General features: G+C 39.9%; 1 protein-coding gene across 7 annotated transcripts in view; it reads left to right on the forward strand.

Annotated features, from left to right (window-relative positions):
• Positions 1-19,713, forward strand: part of arhgap44a (Rho GTPase activating protein 44a) — a 232,566-nt gene that overhangs the window by 150,028 nt on the left and 62,825 nt on the right. For all 7 annotated transcript variants that reach the window (XM_028818570.2, XM_028818571.2, XM_028818565.2 and 4 more), the window contains 8 exons: positions 1,638-1,719; positions 1,811-1,938; positions 7,817-7,928; positions 8,115-8,196; positions 8,574-8,654; positions 12,994-13,107; positions 13,638-13,729; positions 16,108-16,288. In XM_028818570.2, the coding sequence (XP_028674403.1) occupies positions 1,638-1,719; positions 1,811-1,938; positions 7,817-7,928; positions 8,115-8,196; positions 8,574-8,654; positions 12,994-13,107; positions 13,638-13,729; positions 16,108-16,288 (872 nt within the window). The remainder of the gene's footprint in view (positions 1-1,637; positions 1,720-1,810; positions 1,939-7,816; positions 7,929-8,114; positions 8,197-8,573; positions 8,655-12,993; positions 13,108-13,637; positions 13,730-16,107; positions 16,289-19,713) is intronic.

The following is a 19,713-nucleotide window of genomic DNA, read 5'->3' on the forward strand; positions in this document are numbered from 1 at the left end:
TTGTTGTCCTTCATCAACCTTCTCCAAACAGCTTGGTCCTGCTGCTCCTCACCAGTCCATCCTTTTTCCTTTGGATCTTCATTTACCTGCAGTGGGTTGGCACCCTGCCCAGGATTGGTTCCTGCCTTGTGCCCTGTGTTGGCTGGGATTGGCTCCAGCAGACCCCCGTGACCCTGTGTTCAGATTCAGCGGGTTGGAAAATGGATGGATGGATGGATCTTCATTTACAGTACTTTATCCATCCACCTCCACTTTGGGCTTCCTCGCTTTCTCTCCTCCTGTACTTCCATTCCCATCATTCTTTTGCCCACATATTCCTTGTCTCTCCTCATCACGTGTCTACACCACTTCACCTTACTCTCCTGTACTTTCTTAGATGTCTCTCCCACTTTTGCTGTACCTCTGATGGTCTCATTACTTGTTCCATCATTTTTGGTAACACATCCATCTCAACCTTTTCATTTCATCCACATCTCAGTGGTACCTCACCTTTAACCTTTGCCTTAATTCTTTGATCACACAATACTCCTGATACCTTCATCCAATTGTTCCATCCACACTGCACTCTATGGGTTATCTCTACATGTAGTTTTCCATCTTGGGCCTGCCACTGATCCTAGCTATTTAAACTTCTCCACTCTTTTCAGTAGCTCTCTCTGTAAGCTAACTTCTGAATCCTGATCATCATTAAACCCCATATATTCTGTCTTCTTCATATTTGTCTTCAACCTGCTATCCCCCAAGGCTCTTCTTCATTTCACTTTTCTGGTGCTACACAACACAATGTCATCAGCATAAAGCACACACCAGGGGGGCTACTCTTTTATCCCATGACTCAACACGTCCATAACCAGATCACAAAGTACATTGTTTCTGTTTTTGTAGAGTTTTTATTGTTGCATGTACAGTGTATCGTGAAATTCTTATTTCCGCGTTTAAATTAACTTGCAGCTCATCACCATTCTTTGGTCCTGATTGATAAATGTAACAATTAAAAAGTAATATTTATACATCTTGTTACCACTTTGATGGTTTTAGGGTTGCTCCTCAAGCGACAGCAATTGCCACTGCTGGATACGTGTATGAAGTCACCTAAACACAATAGCAATCACCATTTATAGTCATAACAACCAGCAGTAGTCGGGTGTTGTACCGTATTGGCCATTATGGATGCAATGAGAAATCAAGCACAATGACCCCTTTTATTGGCTAACTGAACAGATTACAATATGCCAGCTTTCGAGGCAACTCAGGCCCCTTCTTCAGGAAAGATCTCGAAAGCTGGCATATTGTAATCTGCTCAGTTAACCAATAAGAGGTGTCATTTTGTTTGACTTCTCATTGCATAACAAGCAGCTAAATTAAAAATTAAGTTAAACACTTTAGCCACGCTGTCAAGGCCTGTAGCTTATATCTTTATGTTTATGTGCCACAACTGTCTTTTTGTGTTAAATTTACCCATTTATTGCTGAATCGAAATGTTGGTGTGGGTCACTTATCTGCCAGAAGAAGCAATGAGGCCAAATGCACACCTTGATAAATGATGATCCCAAGTGGAAAGTTGATATGTGTGTTTTTTCTGTTTCATATTTTCATATTTTTTAATGCTGTCTTGGGGTATTATTTGCTTTTTTCAGTTAATAGAGGTGCAGGCTGAGTATCATAGGAAATCACTATTACTTCTACAGAGTGTCTTGCCTCAGATTAAAGCCCAGCAGGGTAAGTATTCTATGGTGGATTCACAGATATCCTTATTTCTTAACATTGCCCAATATTATTTCACTGTTGTTTCTTTCTTCTTTTCTTCCAGAGGCCTGGATTGAGAAGCCTTCTTACGGTAAACCCTTAGAAGAGCACCTTGCCATCAGTGGCCGAGAAATTGCCTTCCCCATTGAGGCCTGTGTCACCATGATGCTAGAATGTGGCCTACAAGAGGAGGTAGGAGTGCTGAAGCCAGGCAGTGTTCAAGCATATGTGCAATATGTGCAATGACAAATTGATGACACAAAAATTAGCAAGGTGTGGCCGGGACGCAAGCTGGATGAAAAGATCTGGGGAGAGAGTATCCACAGGGCACTACCTTCCCTCCTGGGTGGCTGTGGCACCTTGAATTCCCGCAGGGCATGCTGGGAGTTGGAGTTTGGTACAGCCCTGTTGGGTTTTGTGGGGGCCACCAGGGGGAGCTGCAGAGGCCTACATTGGGCTTTCACCACACCTGGGAGTGATTCCAGATCAGATCAACGAGCCATCTGGAACACTCCCAGGACCAGCTTAAAAGGAGCCACCAGCTTAAAAGGAGCCACCTCACTCCATTCAAAAAGGCAGAATCGGGAGGAAGAGGAACGAAGCTTGCTGTGTGGATCGAGGGTAAAAGCACTCTACACTTGTAAATAAACGTGTGTTGTGCTTGAACTCGTGTCTCTGTCTGTCTGTGTCAGGATTTAGGGCAGCTTTAGTGCCCCTGGTTTCCACAGTGGATGTATACAAAGGAAATCCCATTAACACTGTCTAGTATCGGTATCTGTAAAATCCAACATGCTGTCAACTAAACAGCTTAAAGCAATGGCCTTTTGAAAATTCCGTGACTGCAATCAGTATGTCAAAACTATGACCCCTTTTCTTTGTAATGTGACTGGCAGCTGCATACCAGTTTAGTAAAGTAAACCAATCGCAATGCAATGCACTATAGAACACAATGGTGCCGCCAAGTGCTATAGGCGAGATTACTACTTTACCAAGAATGCAGTGCAACATTCAAACTTTGGATTGCATAGTTCACAAAGTGAAAATGATAGGCTGAGCTTGTTTAACATTTTATTTACTCAGGTGTGCTTACAAAATGGCTTGCAGCAAGCTAAACCCCACCCTGTGGTTCTGTCTACCAAATTCACCCTCTGAGCCCTTCCAAGTCCTCTGTATCTGTGAGACCATAAATACATTTCTAGGTATTAACTTAAAACACCCCCTGCTTATAAGAGGAGCAACAGTCTTAAAACGTGTTTAATGAATATATATACAGTATGTACAGGTGCTGGTCATAAAATTAGAATATCATGACAAAGTTGATTTATTTCAGTAATTCCATTCAAAAAGTGAAACTTGTATATTAGATTCATTCATTACACACAGACTGATGTATTTCAAATGTTTATTTCTTTTAATGTTATGATTATAACTGACAACTAATGAAAGTCCCAAATTCAGTATCTCGGAAAATTAGAATATTGTGAAAAGGTTCAATATTGAAGACACCTGGTGCCACACTCTGATCAGCTAATTAACTCAAAAGCCTTTAAATGGTCTCTCAGTCTAGTTCTGTAGGCTTACACCATCATGGGGAAGACTGCTGACTTGACAGTTGTCCAAAAGACGACCATTGACACCTTGCACAAGGAGGGCAAGACACAAAAGGTCATTGCTAAAGAGGCTGGCTGTTCACAGAACTCTGTGTCCAAGCACATTAATAGAGAGGCGAAGGGAAGGACAAGATGTGGTAGAAAAAAGTGTACAAGCAATAGGGATAACCGCACCCTGGAGAGGATTGTGAAACAAAACCCATTCAAAAATGTGGGGGAGATTCACAAAGAGTGGACTGCAGCTGGAGTCAGTGCTTCAAGAACCACCACACACAGACGTATGCAAGACATGGGTTTCAGCTGTCGCATTCCTTGTGTCAAGCCACTCTTGAACAAGAGACAGCGTCAGAAGCGTCTCGCCTGGGCTAAAGACAAAAAGGACTGGACTGCTGCTGAGTGGTCCAAAGTGATGTTCTCTGATAAAGTAAATTTAGCATTTCCTTTGGAAATCAAGGTCCCAGAGTCTGGAGGAAGAGAGGAGAGGCACAGAATCCACGTTGCTTGAGGTCCAGTGTAAAGTTTTCACAGTCAGTGATGGTTTGGGGTGCCATGTCATCTGCTGGTGTTGGTCCATTGTGTTTTCTGATGTCCAAGGTCAACGCAGCTGTCTACCAGGAAGTTTTAGAGCACTTCATGCTTCCTGCTGCTGACGAACTTTATGGAGATGCAGATTTCATTTTCCAACAGGACCTGGCACCTGCACACAGTGCCAAAGCTACCAGTACCTGGTTTAAGGACCTTGGTATCCCTGTTCTTGATTGGCCAGCAAACTCGCCTGACCTTAACCCCATAGAAAATCTATGGGGTATTGTGAAGAGGAAGATGCAATACGCCAGACCCAACAATTCAGAAGAGCTGAAGGCCACTATCAGAGCAACATGGGCTCTCATAACACCTGAGCAGTGCCACAGACTGATCGACTCCATGCCACGCCACATTGCTGCAGTAATCCAGGCCAAAGGAGCCCCACCTAAATATTGAGTGCTGTACATGCTCATACTTTTCATGTTCATACCTTTCAGTTGGCCAACATTTCTAAAAATCCTTTTTTTGCATTGGTCTTAATTGATATTCTAATTTTCCGAGATACTGAATTTGGGACTTTCATTAGTTGTCAGTTATAATCATCAACATTAAAAGAAATAAACATTTGAAATACATCAGTCTGTGTGTAATGAATGAATCTAATATACAAGTTTCACTTTTTGAATGGAATTACTGAAATAAATCAACTTTGTCATGATATTCTAATTTTATGACCAGCACCTGTATATGCTAAAAGGAAATAAAGAAAATGTAACAGTAAGCAGAGGCATACAGTTCTTTTTCATTCATCTCTCACTCACTCTGTGTGTCATTACCCATTAACTATTGAGCAAGCAGGCCATTTGGCAACTTCACAGAGCACTTATCACTACAAATCCTTAACGCTGGCCTTGACAGGATGGAATTACAGAACTTAAGACAACACAAAGTGTGTCCCTCAGTCCCTGGAATATTTTGCAGGAGACGTTCTTGTTTTTATTTTTGCCCCATTGATTTTTGCAATGAATCAGGACCAGTAAACCAACAGATCCTTCATGAAGAGTTTTTTTTTTTTTTGCTTGCGTCTAGCAGCAGCCCCTCTGCACTGACCATTTTAATTTTTCTCTGCTTATTCACCAGCACCAGACTTTATCCTTTATAGCCTTGTAAACTTTACAGGACCGTGCTGATGCTCTTATCTCCTGGGATTTTCAAGGGTTGAGGACAGGCAGAAGAGCATTGTGAGCTTAATATATTTTTTTTTAAATTTTATTGATTTATTGATATCACACAACATTCCATACAAAGAGGTCAATTTTTACAAAAATAGGATTGAAAACAAATCAACCCCCACCCCTGAGAAAGAGAGTATGGTCAGCAGAGTAAAACTTAAAGGTAGTAAAAATAAGTAAATAGATGAGTTAATAAGTGAATAAAGATAAATGGAGAAGGAAAAGAAATGGGGAGAGAATCTGCATCCTCAGTGCTTTGAGAGCTTAATCTACGATGTTATTGATTAAATCCTGCCAGGTTTTGAAAAAGTTCTGCACAGATCCTTTAAGTGAGAATTTGATTTTTTCCAGTTTCAAATAGTATAAAACATCAGTTACCCACTGACTTAAAAGAGGAGAGTTAGGATTCTTCCAGTTGAGCAAGACAAGTCTACGTGCCAGTAGTGTAGTAAAGGCCATTACAGTTTGTTTGTCCTTCTCCACTTAAAGCCCATCTGGGAGTACACCAAACACAGCTGTTAATGGGTTAGGAGGGATTGTAACAGCAAGGCTCTCTAATAGGCATTTAAAGATTTTGGTCCAACATGATGTTCATTTGCTGCAGGCCCAAAACATGTGGCCCAGTGAGGCTGGAGCTTGATTGCAGCGTTCGCAGGTTGGATCTCGCTCTGGAAACATTTTGGACAATTTTAAGTAAGACAGATGTGCTCGATATATAATTTTAAGTTGAATAATTCTATGCTTTGCTCATCTGGTGTTTGAGTGAATTCTCTGCATTGCTACCTTCCATTCCTTTTCTGATATGTTGAGTGAGAGATCCTTTTCCCGTTGTCCTCTTGGATCTTTGAAAAGGAGGGACTGTAAAATGGTTTTATATATTGCAGAAATGCTGTCTGAGTCCTCGAAACTGAGCAAATATTTTTTACAGCATAGAGGGAGGTGGGAGGTGAGGAAAATTGGACAGGTTCTGTTTAACAAAGTTTCTAATTTGAAGATAGTGAAAGAAATGTGTTGCTGGAAAGTTAAATTTGGAATGTAATTGTTCGTAGGATGCAAAGATGTTGTCTATGTACAGATCTCTAAGTGATTTAATCCCAAATGCATATGTTTACGAGGGTTGAAAAAGGTGGTTCTCGTGCAGAGGTGCCACAGATGAAAGCTTCTCTGTCTTCAAATACGTCCTACATTGGTTCCATATTCTGAGTGAGTGAAGCACAATTGGGTTGTTAGTATATTGGCGATGACTTGTACTTATTGGGGTACAAAGCAAGGAATATAAAAAAGTACTGAAGGATTTTATTTCTATTGCGGACCAAGCCTGTGTATGTTCGTCTGTTTGTGTCCATGTCCAGGTTTTTATAGTTTGTATATTCGCCGCCCAGCAAAAAAATTGAAAGTTGGGTAGAACCATGCCGCCTTCTGCCTTAGGTCTTTGTAGGGTTGCTCTTTGGATACATGGATGTTTTGAATTGCAAATAAATGAGGTCATGGTTAAATCTAATTTCTTAAAAAATGATTTACTGATGTATTTTGGAATGTTTTGAAATAAGAAGAGAAGCTTAGGAAGGATATTCATCTTAACAACGTTAATTCTCCCAGCTAAAGTGAGATGAAGGGTTGACCATCTATGCAAGTCTTGCTTAATTGTTTCTATACAGACGGCGAAATTTTGTTGATAAAGAGTTTTATGTTTACTTGTGATGTTTACCCCTAGGTATTTAAACTGATCTGCAATGATAAAAGGGAAGGTGTCCAATCTAATACTGTGTGCTTGAGAATTCACTGGAAAGAGCACACTTTTAGTCAAATTAATTCTGAGACCAGAAATCTTTTGAGCTTAATATTTTGAACTCTCCAAAGTTAGAAGGACACCTGTAACAGGGACAGTCAGCATTCCGCCATTCACCTGTAGAAGATCTGCACACAACAGATCATCCCTTCTTGGGGCTAATTAAGGAATAGGTAAATGATCTAACCCAAAGTACACCTAATAAGATGCCACTCATAATGAGAAGAAAGTCTGAGGACAAAAACTCCCATTTTCCTTGTTTGAAAAAGAGAAAAACAAGACACTGCGTTGTCATCTCCTTCAATATCTTGCATCCAGCCTTTGGAAAGAGTTGTCCTGATGGAAAGGCTCAGCCTGGTTGAGCTTCATATTTATGAAAGGGACATCTTCTCTCTTGACCTTGACAGGTGTCACTAAGTTGCTTCTTTACAACAGAAATACTCTTTCTAGTTGCATTATGGCCATATGAAAGTGCATTTTTGTGTTCTAACCTTAGGAAGTGTCAGTAAGCTGTGTCTTCAAGTGGAGAGTCACGATGCATTTGCAACTTTCGTTGATTAACAGCCTGGATGTTCTTTTTCATTTTTGGCACATTGAATACGACGTCCATTTTTTCATCCAAAATAAGATGAAATGTGGAGTCATCTGACCACAGAACATCTTTCCATCGTCTTTCGGTCCATCTCAGATGAGCTTGGGCTTGGAGAACCCGCTGACATTTCTGCACAAAATCAATATATGGCTTCCTTTTTGCATAATACAGTGGTTTGTCGTGTGGTGGTTGCCGATGTGTGCTGTATCAGTGCATGCTCCCATCCTTTCGCAGTCTCTATCCAGTTTAGAAGACTGCCACTGGGTTGCTTTTTCATTACTCAGAGTACCAAGAAAAAGATGTTTGCCCTTTGTTTCCTTAGGGACTCTTCAGAGTTGCTCCCTCTGCATCCAAGCTGAAGAAACTAAAAGCTTCTCTTGACTGTGGTGTGCTGGATGTTCAGGAGTATTCGGTAGATCCACATGCCATTGCAGGTAAATAATCAAAAAGAAGAAGCAGGGAGTACCATTCAGTTCCATGCTGGTGTTCATAATGTTTTAGAGGAGTACCAGATGGCAGTTTTGATAACGTGCCATATATACAGTATATATGTTGCATTCAGCTATCCAGTGGTGCTTAAGTTTGTTTACCACTGTTTGTGTTTTGTTTCCTTGTGCCAGGAGCCCTTAAATCCTATTTGAGAGAGCTGCCAGAACCACTGATGACATTTGAACTTTATGAGGAGTGGATCCAGGCTTCCAAGTATGTTGGAAGTTTTCCTAATGAATGTTCAAGTAAACCGGAAAAATATGCCATCTGATGGCTGATAGTTGTAACTACAGCTACTGCTAAAATGCAGATTGTCATCCTGTAAACATTAACAGCTGTGCCTTACAGTTTCAGCAGAGTCAGATGATTGATGTACCAATTAGCCTGTCCGTCTGTAATTTACTGTCTTTTAAACTTTCGTTGCTTGTTATTTATGTGCGTTTTTACCTTGTATACAACATTGAGCTAACAAGTAATAGATTCTGTCATTTAAATAAGTATTTATAAACCTGTCCAACTTGGTTTCTAAATCCTTATCTTGGCTGACCAAAAGATAAATGCAGTCTATCAACCTTCTTCTCTATTTTTAGTATTCAAGACCAAGACAAGAGGTTGCAGGCCCTACTAGCTACATGTGAGAAGCTCCCCAAAGCCAATTATAACAATTTCAGGTAGGTCATCTCAAAACTGATGTTTTAGTCAAATTGCTTTGAAGTTAAACTTCCTATTTCAATTTACAGCCAAAGTAGAGTCTTTGCTGGCTCAATAAGTCTGCACCCAGCCATTTCAGCTGACTCATTAATTTTCTGACTTCCTCAACAGTTGTTTCTTTGCCTTGCATATTCTATTGTGCTGTATGCAAAAGTCAGTATATCGAACTTGTGGGGGTTTTTTTTCACTGCAGTTGTAACTAATCACACATAAAAGAAAATAGCCCTAACCCTAACCATACCTGTATTACTAGGGATCTTGCTGGTCAGCTCATACAAATGGCTGCTGACTTGTCCAGCCATTCACAAGTTTATGCTTTGCTCCACAAAGGAAAGGTTTAGAGGGTGGATAATGACACAAGTTCATGTGGATGGAAAAAGAAACAAAAGTAGGGTTATTTAATAATGTTTCAAGATCTGGGATAGGAATTGCCTACAAGATCAGCATTTTGCAATCACCTGAATGAATTCCACAGAGAAGTGTAACAAAATATGTTAAAGAAAAGACTCTTGGCGTATACAGCTATATGCGCCCTGAGGTGGGCTGGCGCCCTGCCTGGGGTTTGTTTCCTGCCTTGCGCCCTGTGGTGGCTGGGATTGGCTCCAGCAGACCCCATGACCCTGTAGTTAGGATATAGTGGGTTGGATAATGGATGGATGGATAGTCTTTAGCTAAAGCTTATGGAGAATTAAAGATGTCAAAGATGAATTTCCTAGACAGCTTTTTGATTTAGTGATCGATGTTGTTCGTGAGAGGCTTTCGCTGATGATTAGATGAAACAGTCGCCCCCTCTCCTCACATCGTTCCTGTTCGTCCCTTGGACAAGCAATGTTCATTTTAAAATTCCAAGTGGGATTCCGGAACGTGATGTTACACACGTTTGATTGGCTGGCAATCAATATGATAGATGTCTTTGGTCAATATCTTTAATCAGTTTACATATATATTTTCACCTTCCTTTCCCAAGCTGTAAACCAATTTGGCAGTTTTTCATCCCAGAATCCCATCTGTTCACAGATTATAAAGTAATCAATACAGCCAAAGTATCCTAGCTATTTTGTTGGCTTCTGCTTGTTTACACAGATGTTACTGTGATTAATTACTGGTACAAATCAGGAAAGGAAGATGCTTTGATGTTAACTGTCCTTGTGAAATTAAGTTCATTTTTGTTTGTGTGGGCAAAATAAATAAAATATAAAATGTAAAATATACAACAGTACAAAGCGGTTAGCTGAACATGAGTATGACCGTGAGATTACCGCATGTAAAATTTACAAGCATTTAGGCCGGACAATAAGTCTAAAGTTTAATGCACAGAATGTACACTTCTCCTTGTGTGATTGTAGAAATGATTTCGTCTTTTATGTAGATCGGTACATTCTGTATTTTTTTTAATACTGATGGTGATTATAAAGTTTATTTGCTGTAAGCTGTTGTGGTTTCAGTTTAGCAACAGTAGCACATCCTGAACATGCGGACTAACTTGACTTTAGCTTGCATGTTAAACACTTGCCATGAGAATACTGGACATGGACAAATTAGTTTGTGCCCTTACATCTCTTTGAAAAAGTGTTGTATGCCTCCTGAAAAGTGATTCAATGAAAATCAGTTGTATGCCTACCTGCATGTTTTTGATATGTCATTGAGTAAAGCAAAGCAAGCATGACAAGAGATCGAGTATTGCTTATTCTACAAAGAAATTCATGTTTGTTGATACCTCTAGCAAAGATCATAAGCAATTGGATTAGAGGGACTTTTTTTCCAAACGTGCTGTTTTCTTGAATTAGTAGTACATGTCTCCAATCAGGGCGGCACGGTGGCGCAGTGGGTAGCGCTGATGCCTCGCAGTTGGGTGATCTGGGGACCTGGGTTCGCTTCCCGGGTCCTCCCTGCGTGGAGTTTGCATGTTCTCCCCGTGTCTGCGTGGGTTTCCTCCGGGTGCTCCGGTTTCCTCCCACAGTCCAAAGACATGCAGGTTAGGTGGATTGGCGATTCTAAATTGGCCCTAGTGTGTGCTTGGTGTGTGGGTGTGTTTGTGTGTGTCCTGCGGTGGGTTGGCACCCTGCCCAGGATTGTTTCCTGCCTTGTGCCCTGTGTTGGCTGGGATTGGCTCCAGCAAACCCCCGTGACCCTGTGTTCGGATTCAGCGGGTTGGAAAATGGATGGATGGATGGATGTCTCCAATCATGCAATCAGTCATTCAGTCTGTTTAAGTGGAATAAAGTCATCACTCTGCTGTTTTTGTGTCATCGTGTGTCCCACACTGAACACAGACAAGAGAAAGCAAAGGAGAGGGTTGTCTGAGGAGATCTGAAAGAAAATTATAGACTAGCATGTTAAAGGCAAAGGCTAGAAGACCACCTCCAAGCAGGCTGTTGTTCCTGTGCAAATATTAATAAGTTGAATGTCCATGGGACGGTAGCCAACCTCTCAGGACTTGGCTACAAGAGGAATGGGCAGAAGGATAGTGGGAATGGTAGACAAAAAGCCAAGGACAACTTCCAAAGACATACAAAATGAACTCCAAGGTCAAGGTCCACTAGTGTCTGATCGCACCATCCATCACTTTTTGTGACAGTGGGCTCAATAAAAGAAGACCCAGGAGGACTCCACATAAAAAGCCCAACTGGAATTTGCTAAAACAGATATTCACAAGCCACAGTGCTTCTGGGAGAATGTCCTTTGGACAGATGAGACACAACTGGAGCTTTTTTGGCAAGTCATGTCAGCTCGGGAAAAAAAACACTCAAAGAAAAAACACCCTACCTACTGTGAGATAAATATGCCTACGACTGTGTATGACCAGTTTAAAACGTTTTCCTTTTAAGTGGTCAAATTTCCAACTCTTAGCTGACTCGAGTGGAGGAATGAAGCAGCGAAATATTCACTTAATTTTAATTGGTGATCAAGATACACAGAACTGACTGAAAAGTAATGTAAATTTAGCCAACAGCTCCAGAGACCTGGGCTCAATGCTGAGCTCAGAGGATCGCTCACTCACTCTCTGTAATAATAATAATAATAATAATTCATTACATTTATATAGCGCTTTTCTCAGTACTCAAAGCGCTATCCACACAGGGAGGAACCGGGAAGCGAACCCACAATCTTCCACAGTCTCCTTACTGCAAAGCAGCAGCACTACCACTGTGCCACCTGTGAGGATGTGAAGTTGGCATGTTCCCCTGTTACTCTCACAACCCAGACACATATGTGTTAGACTGTCTGTCAACTCTCATTCAGCTCCATGTAAGTGTGGAGGTGCGTGTATAACTATACCTGCATGGATGTTGCACCCAGAGTGCTAGGTCCCAGCTCTCTGTGCCCATCTAATGGAGTGTGGTAAGGCGCAGAAAATGTGCAAACAGGTTTTATTCGATTACCAGACGGGATTTATTTTTGCTTCTCCAGGAGTGTAAACTACATTTACTCTGCAATAAAACTGTTTCTTTTTAAAATATTGGGAAGAGAACAACTCATTTTCAGAGTTTTATGGTATACAATAATCCTTTGTAAATAGAACAGGTCTGTACCTGGGTAAACACTGAGAGTTCCAAATAAAACTCTTAGAAATTGAATTTAAAGAACATAAGGAATACGTTTTGATTTAATTTTTGCTTACATTATAAAATAAGCTTTCCTGATCATAACACGGGATTGGTGACTTTCTTTCAGGGTGCTAAAATCTGAAGTATTACACTCAGAACATTGGGGGGGGGGGTTCTAGGAAAGAGGACTGTTCCACCTGTGATGTTATGAAGGGGAGTATATCATTAGACACATAGATAATACTGTAAGAATTACGGAGCGGCGCAGTGGTAGCGCTGCTGCCTCACAGTTAGAGGAACCGGATTCGCTTTCTGGGTCCTCCCTCCGTGGAGTTTGCATGTTCTCCCCGTGTCTGCGTGGGTTTCCTCTGGGTACTCCGGTTTCCTCCCACAGTCTAAAGACATGCAGGTTAGGTCGATTGGCGATTCTAAATTGGCCCTAGTGTGTGCTTGGTGTTTGTGTGTGTGTGTGTGTGTGTGTCCTGCGGTGGGTTGGCGCCCTGCCCGGGACTGGTTCCCTGCCTTGCGCCCTGTGTTGGCTGGGATTGGCTCCAGCAGACCCCCCATGACCCTGTGTTCGGATTCAGCGGGTTGGAAAATGGATGGGTGGATGGATGTAAGAATCACCCTGTGAACCTATAAACTTTAACTCTGACACGTTTGCTGTTTTGTTTTGCGTTAATTCTGACACATTGGCTGTTTTGTTTCTTCAAATAGCATGGATTCTCAGCATATTTTTTTTTCTTTACAGATACTTAATAAAATTCCTGGCCAGGCTGGCAGAATATCAAGATACAAATAAAATGACACCAGGTAATATTGCAATAGTACTGGGACCCAATCTTCTCTGGAGTTGTGCAGAGGGGTAAGAGGAACATCTTATGTATTACACACAACTCATGGATAGTTATTTAAGATCTTTGAGTTTATGTTAACCCCTTCAGCTTTATGAATTCTCATGACTCTCTTAAAATCGGCCCTGAAAACCACGTTAAATGTTTAGTTCTCCCATTTTTGCCAAGTAACTTCAAGTTACTGTCACCTCTTCCCAAACCTTGTGTTAGTGTTGTCAGCTGCCGTGATACAGATATGTACACCATTTTATGAAAGTTAAAGCGAATACCTTTGCAATTTTGGCAATTAGCAACTAATGTCTCATAAGAATGGCATCTATATACTTCTTCTTCCTACCTGCCAACTGCTTTGCTCATTTTCCCCAACTCCACCTTTTTGATATTCACGTTAAGCATGACTGCTAGTGACAACTCTGTAGGATTAAGTGCAAATTTACTCCCTAACCCTAACCCTAATTCTGAATTTCCTCTTGGGATTGATAATGTTTATCTAATCTAATCTAAATTAATCAGTACCAATGTTGCATCTGTCCTGTTTTAGGAACATTACAGAAATGATGACTACAGTCTCCCTTCAGATTGTTGGCATAATTGAGCCCATAATCCTGCATGCGGATTGGTTTTTTCCTGGAGGTAATTTTTTTGTTATGCAAATGTATCTGATACACTCAGACAATTTGTATTGTAAAACTGATCTGTTGTAAGTTAGGTACTTGGGTAGCTTCCTATGAATTGTGTACTTTAGATGTTAACAATTCTATCAAAATATTACAAACATACACTTTGGGACAGAAGAATAATTTCTAAAGGAAATAATTTAGGCTTCATGGGTGTCATACCACACTTCCATTTTAGTTCCAAAAGTTATCATTTCGCCAATGTGTTCTAAGCTTATGGTGAGTATAATTTTTTTATTCTGAATGCTCTGAAAACCTCTACTTTTGATATAATTTAGTTCAATTTAAAGCATCACTCTTCCTAATAGTTGCCTAAACAGACAATCATGATACCAAATAACACAAAATTATTAAAGAACAGAAATTGTAAATTACTTCAGAAGAACGTCACCTTTTCACTACAACCCAAGTCCAGGTATTACCAGACGACCACACTGCAACAATTTCATTTAATTTTTTGAGGTATATTTTACAATGCCAGAATGTTCAGCTATTAAATCCAATAGTTTTGTGTCATATCTGTAATTTGTTTTTTTGCAATAAAGTAAAACAGCTGAATGAACATTCGCCAAGAATATCGATTCCATCATTTTTACCAGGGGTTGTATGAAAACAAGCCAAATGCATTCAAGCAGAGTGCTCTTTTAGCCCCTTCAAGGTTAATTTTCCTACTTCCATTGTGTTTTATCTATCAGATGATCAATGAATTTGTTCATTAATTTCACGTACTTTCAGCCATACAAGTTTTATTTTTGCTTTTAGAAACCTCAGTCATGGAATTGTTTGGTTTTGTTGCCTTTTTTTTTTTCCATCAATGAAGTTTGTATTCTGTACTCACAACTCTTCCCTAGTCAGGTAATAGAGTAAGCAAAGTGCGACAGACATTTGTGGCACAAAGCATGACAGGTTCAAAATTTGAAAGGAATAAAGTTGAAAATCAACGCTAACACGGTATACGAGTTGTGATCAAAAAATATGGTGAATGTTTTAAAAAAGAAATGTTTATTGCAGTAAAAGATTTACAACTACTAGTCACCCTCAATAATACTCTCCTCCACTTCGAATGCACTTATCCCAATGCTCCTGCCACTTTGCAAAGCAGTTCTGGAAGTTTTCTTTCGACTGTGTCTTTAGTTGGGCTAATGTGGCTGCCTGGATATCCTCAATGGATTAAAATCATTTGCCTTTCATGGTCATTTTCAATTTAGGGAACAGCCAGAAGTCGCAAGGTGCCAGATCTGGCAAATAAGGTGGATGCGGACACAGCGTAATGTTTTTATTCGACAGAAATTGTCGTACTAGAAGGGATGCGTGACGTGGAGTGTTGGCATGATGAAGAATGAAACCGTTTCAACATTTTACTCGGTTATTGATATTGAAGGATGTCCTGACCTTTTCTCGTCTTCAACCGAGTCAGATCCATTACGAAATCGATCAAACCACTTGTAAACAGTCTTAATTGTCGGTGCAGTGTCACCATAAACCGATTTTAACATCTGATGGGTTTCCTGAACCTTTTGCAATTTGAAACAAAATTTAATGTTAATGCGTTGCTCGATATCCATTATTAACGACAAACTTGAAAAACACACTTGAACTCAACAGTGGCTCACAAATGACTGACAGTATCAAACAAGTTGAAACTTGTCAGAAACGAGGCTCTAGGATGGACATGTCACTACCTGCATTGAATTGTTTTGCATTTCTCTTGGATGGTGCTCTGCATCAACTTTCACCGAACTTTTTGATCACACCTCGTACTTTTACATGGATCTGGTGTCATTGTTTTTAAGCCTGTTGGCCAGTTTCATGTGTGGAGTTTGCACAGGCTCACAATGTCTGTGTTTGTGCTTCTAGTACACCCCCTAAGACAAGCAGGTTGGGTTAACTGTCATTTTTAATTACAGCGTGAGAGGCCTCTGTGAAGTTTAGAGCTAATTTCTGCCTTTATGGTGTTCTGAATGACGCTATCTCCCTGCAAGCGTAAATTATATATTATGTATTTAAGGTTTTTCTGTCATTCTGTGTTATGTTTTAAGCTACATTGCATGTGCTACGTTATAACAACTTTAAGTAAATGACTCAGGAGCTAGAAAGGATTTTTGTTACTAACGAATTGCTCTTCCTCCCATTGTCCCCTATATAGAATGTCTCCTAAAGTTAACATTGCTCAGACGCCGTAAACGTAATTTCTTGGAGACTGATTTTTCTTTAGAATTTCTACATTGCGAAACTCATAAGTATCACTAATGTATTCATGTGAAAAAGTGATACGTTGTCTGCCTTCTTCTACCCACCCATTCTCCATTGTCAGTGTCTATCTTCCCGCTGCAGATATTGAGTTCAATGTTACGGGAAATTATGGCAGCCCAGTTCACACCAACCATAATGCCAACTACAGTTCAATGCCATCCCCGGATATGGACCATTCCGACCGCAAGCAACATGACCAAGCAAGACGGCCTCTTAGCGTGGCCACGGACAATATGATGCTGGAGTTCTACAAGAAGGACGGGTAAGAGTGTGGGGAGGTGGGTTCTTGTTATTGAACTGCCTTTGGCGTATTTCTAAACACCATTCTTATTTCATTGCTTTTTAAAATAACTTTAGTTTTTAAGTTTTAGTGCAGACACTTTTTAATGCATCTAAAGTGAACCTTACAGCTTGTACCTGAGTTGAATGTGGACTATAAAGAACCCTGTTTATCATCTTTTGTAATCTCCTACTACCATTCCTTTTCATCAACAGCATAGTTGATAATCTATGGTATTCATTTTCAGCTATTTCCATTTAACAGCTATTGCAGATGGTACGCAAGTGTTCTTAAGAAAGTAGTATACAGAAGCAATTGCTTCCAAGGCTGTGCTGATATGTCATCTTAGCCGCCATTTTATTTTCTACTTTTGTATGGTATCTCAGCTCAGACATGTTCATTTCCTGCTAAATCCATTACAATGCTTGAGATTGACATTCTTTACCCTTGAAACATTTCAGGTTTCCAATTACTTAGGTTTTTGACTTTGTGCCTGGGATTTTTGGCTTTGAGAATATACTTTATGTATAGCACAGTTAAATGTCTTGTGTTCCATAAAAGCCTTTATGACTTGTTGTAGAAAGCTTCCAAATAAATATATTGTACAGATGTATTTAAGACAATGTACTGCACATTTAAGAAATGGATGTGTAGCTTCAACTCATTCACTACAAAGGGAAAATAGGTCCTGAGCTAAAAGATGTTTTGCTAACTAAGAAATCTTAGAAGTGCAGTAGTACGGTATATAGATGTTCTTCAACACCTTTATCAGTAGGCGATGACCATAGCGTGCATACTTTGTAATACTTTTTCAGGTTCTTCTTTACTTTATATGTTCTTCATCAAACAAAACCACACAACTAGTTCAGCTATCTCAACCCTACATGAATAATTAAATAAAAAAAATCATGGGCACTGTAAAAGAGGATAAAGACAAGATAAAGGTTTGGGGCAACACTATGACCCCGTATATTGTATATACAAAAATAATAAATGATTTTTCAGCTAAAGAACATCTGTATAGACTCAAGTCTGAGATTCCAGTAGGTTGTCACTATATTATACGTCCGTGATAACACTTTGTTACACTTTGGCTAAGATTAGGATTATCTGACTCAAGTCAAGTAAACCAAATAACAAAAACCTGCAATCTAATTGGCTGTCCAGCAAAGCTAATGAATCGCAGAGGTGTAGAAGTCTGCAGCTGGACCCATCTCCTGAGTTTAGACTGTGCAAGATGGCGACACTTCCAGTTAAATGCATGCCAGGCAGGAAGAGGCGGGTCCAAGTGGATGGACACCGGAAGTGACATCATAGGTTGTAAGATTACTCCAATCTCAAAGGGAGGAAGAGAAGAGGCATTAGTATACAGCGCCATCTGGTGCATCGGCAAAGAATTACCACCACCAGATCCTTTAAGCTGTTCTCAAGGCACACGTGTGTCACGGCACATACTTTACGTATAATATAAACTGTATTTATTACCCATATAGTGTCTTTATTATTATTTTTTTAATACTATTCAGGTATTTAATAGTATTCTTGTATTTGTAGACTTACATTGCACTTAACCTTTCTGGCTTTGAAATTTAAAATGGAGTTCAAAAACCTTTGTTATTTAGGATTTGGGTAAGTAGGTGTGTCCTGGAGGATTAGATGTATATCAGGATGAAATAAAATACAATAACTGGTACACAATTAAGGATTTTTAAAAAATATTTATTGAAAGAAATATTGATTTTTAACCTCCTTAACATTATTTTTTTATCAAAAAAATTTTTTTGCTTGAATAATGACATTTTTATTAAATCTCATCTTTCTACTGTAAAATGTGCAAAACGTTAAAAGTACAAAGTCAGAAGTGTAGGAAGTATAATAATGATAAACTACTAATATTAATATTGATATGAACTGCACATGTGCAAGTGATGCGAGTGTCACTTTTGGATTCCCAAAATCACTTTTGGTTTTTCAATTTCATTGCCTGAAGACAGATTCAGTTCGTCATCACTGCTGATGGGAGGCGTTTCTTACAAGACGCTATTATGAACCTAGGAGAAGACACATCTACACCATTAACCCGGGTAACGCTCAACACTAATGCTGTTGGCACTTTTACAGCCGAGTAAGCCTTGGGTTTTACACGAGACATGTCTATCTACCCTTGCACGGGTAACGCTTGGGTTTCTGACACTTACGCAAGATACGGCTATATCCTTGGCCGAGTAACGCTCGGCACTAACACTGTTGGCACTTTTACAGCCCGAGTAATCCTTATGTCTCACGTGAAATACGTCTATGCCGTTGCCCGAGTGAGTTTCAGGACTAACGCTTTTAACACTGCCTGAGTGAGGCTTGTGTCTAACACTAAGGAGGTTAATTAGGTAATTTTAGGGAGGAGCTGGTTAAAATTTTAACTATAAGATAGAATATTTTTATAGTTTTCTTTTGGCTTTGTAGTATATAACAGTTTGTTTTTTTTTCTTTCCTTAGGGTTATTTAGGAGTTAATTAATTTATTTATCTCTTTTCTATTTAATTAATATTTTTTTAATTTAATTAATCTATTTACAGTGGTGTGAAAAACTATTTGCCCCCTTCCTGATTTCTTATTCTTTTGCATGTTTGTCACACAAAATGTTTCTGATCATCAAACACATTTAACCATTAGTCAAATATAACACAAGTAAACACAAAATGCAGTTTGTAAATGGTGGTGTTTATTATTTAGGGAGAAAAAAAAATCCAAACCTACATTCAGAGGTGGATTTGCTGGTGTGTTTTGGGTCATTGTCCTGTTGCAGCACCCAAGATTGCTTCAGCTTGAGTTGACGAACAGATGGCCGGACATTCTCCTTCAGGATTTTTTGGTAGACAGTAGAATTAATGGTTCCATCTATCACAGCAAGCCTTCCAGGTCCTGAAGCAGCAAAACAACCCCAGACCATCACACTACCACCACCATATTTTACTGTTGGTATGATGTTCTTTTTCTGAAATGCTGTGTTCCTTTTACGCCAGATGTAACGGGACATTTGCCTTCCAAAAAGTTCAACTTTTGACTCATCAGTCCACAAGGTATTTTCCCAAAACTCTTGGCAATCATTGAGATGTTTCTTAACAAAATTGAGACGAGCCCTAATGTTCTTTTTGCTTAACAGTGGTTTGCGTCTTGGAAATCTGCCATGCAGGCCGTTTTTGCCCAGTCTCTTTCTTATGGTGGAGTCGTGAACACTGACCTTAATTGAGGCAAGTGAGGCCTGAAGTTCTTTAGACGTTGTCCTGGGGTCTTTTGTGACCTCTCGGATGAGTCGTCTCTGCGCTCTTGGGGTAATTTTGGTCGGCCGGCCACTCCTGGGAAGGTTCACCACTGTTCCATGTTTTTGCCATTTGTGGATAATGGCTCTC

Source organism: Erpetoichthys calabaricus, chromosome 14, assembly GCF_900747795.2.
Source record: "Erpetoichthys calabaricus chromosome 14, fErpCal1.3, whole genome shotgun sequence".
NCBI lineage: Eukaryota > Metazoa > Chordata > Cladistia > Polypteriformes > Polypteridae > Erpetoichthys > Erpetoichthys calabaricus.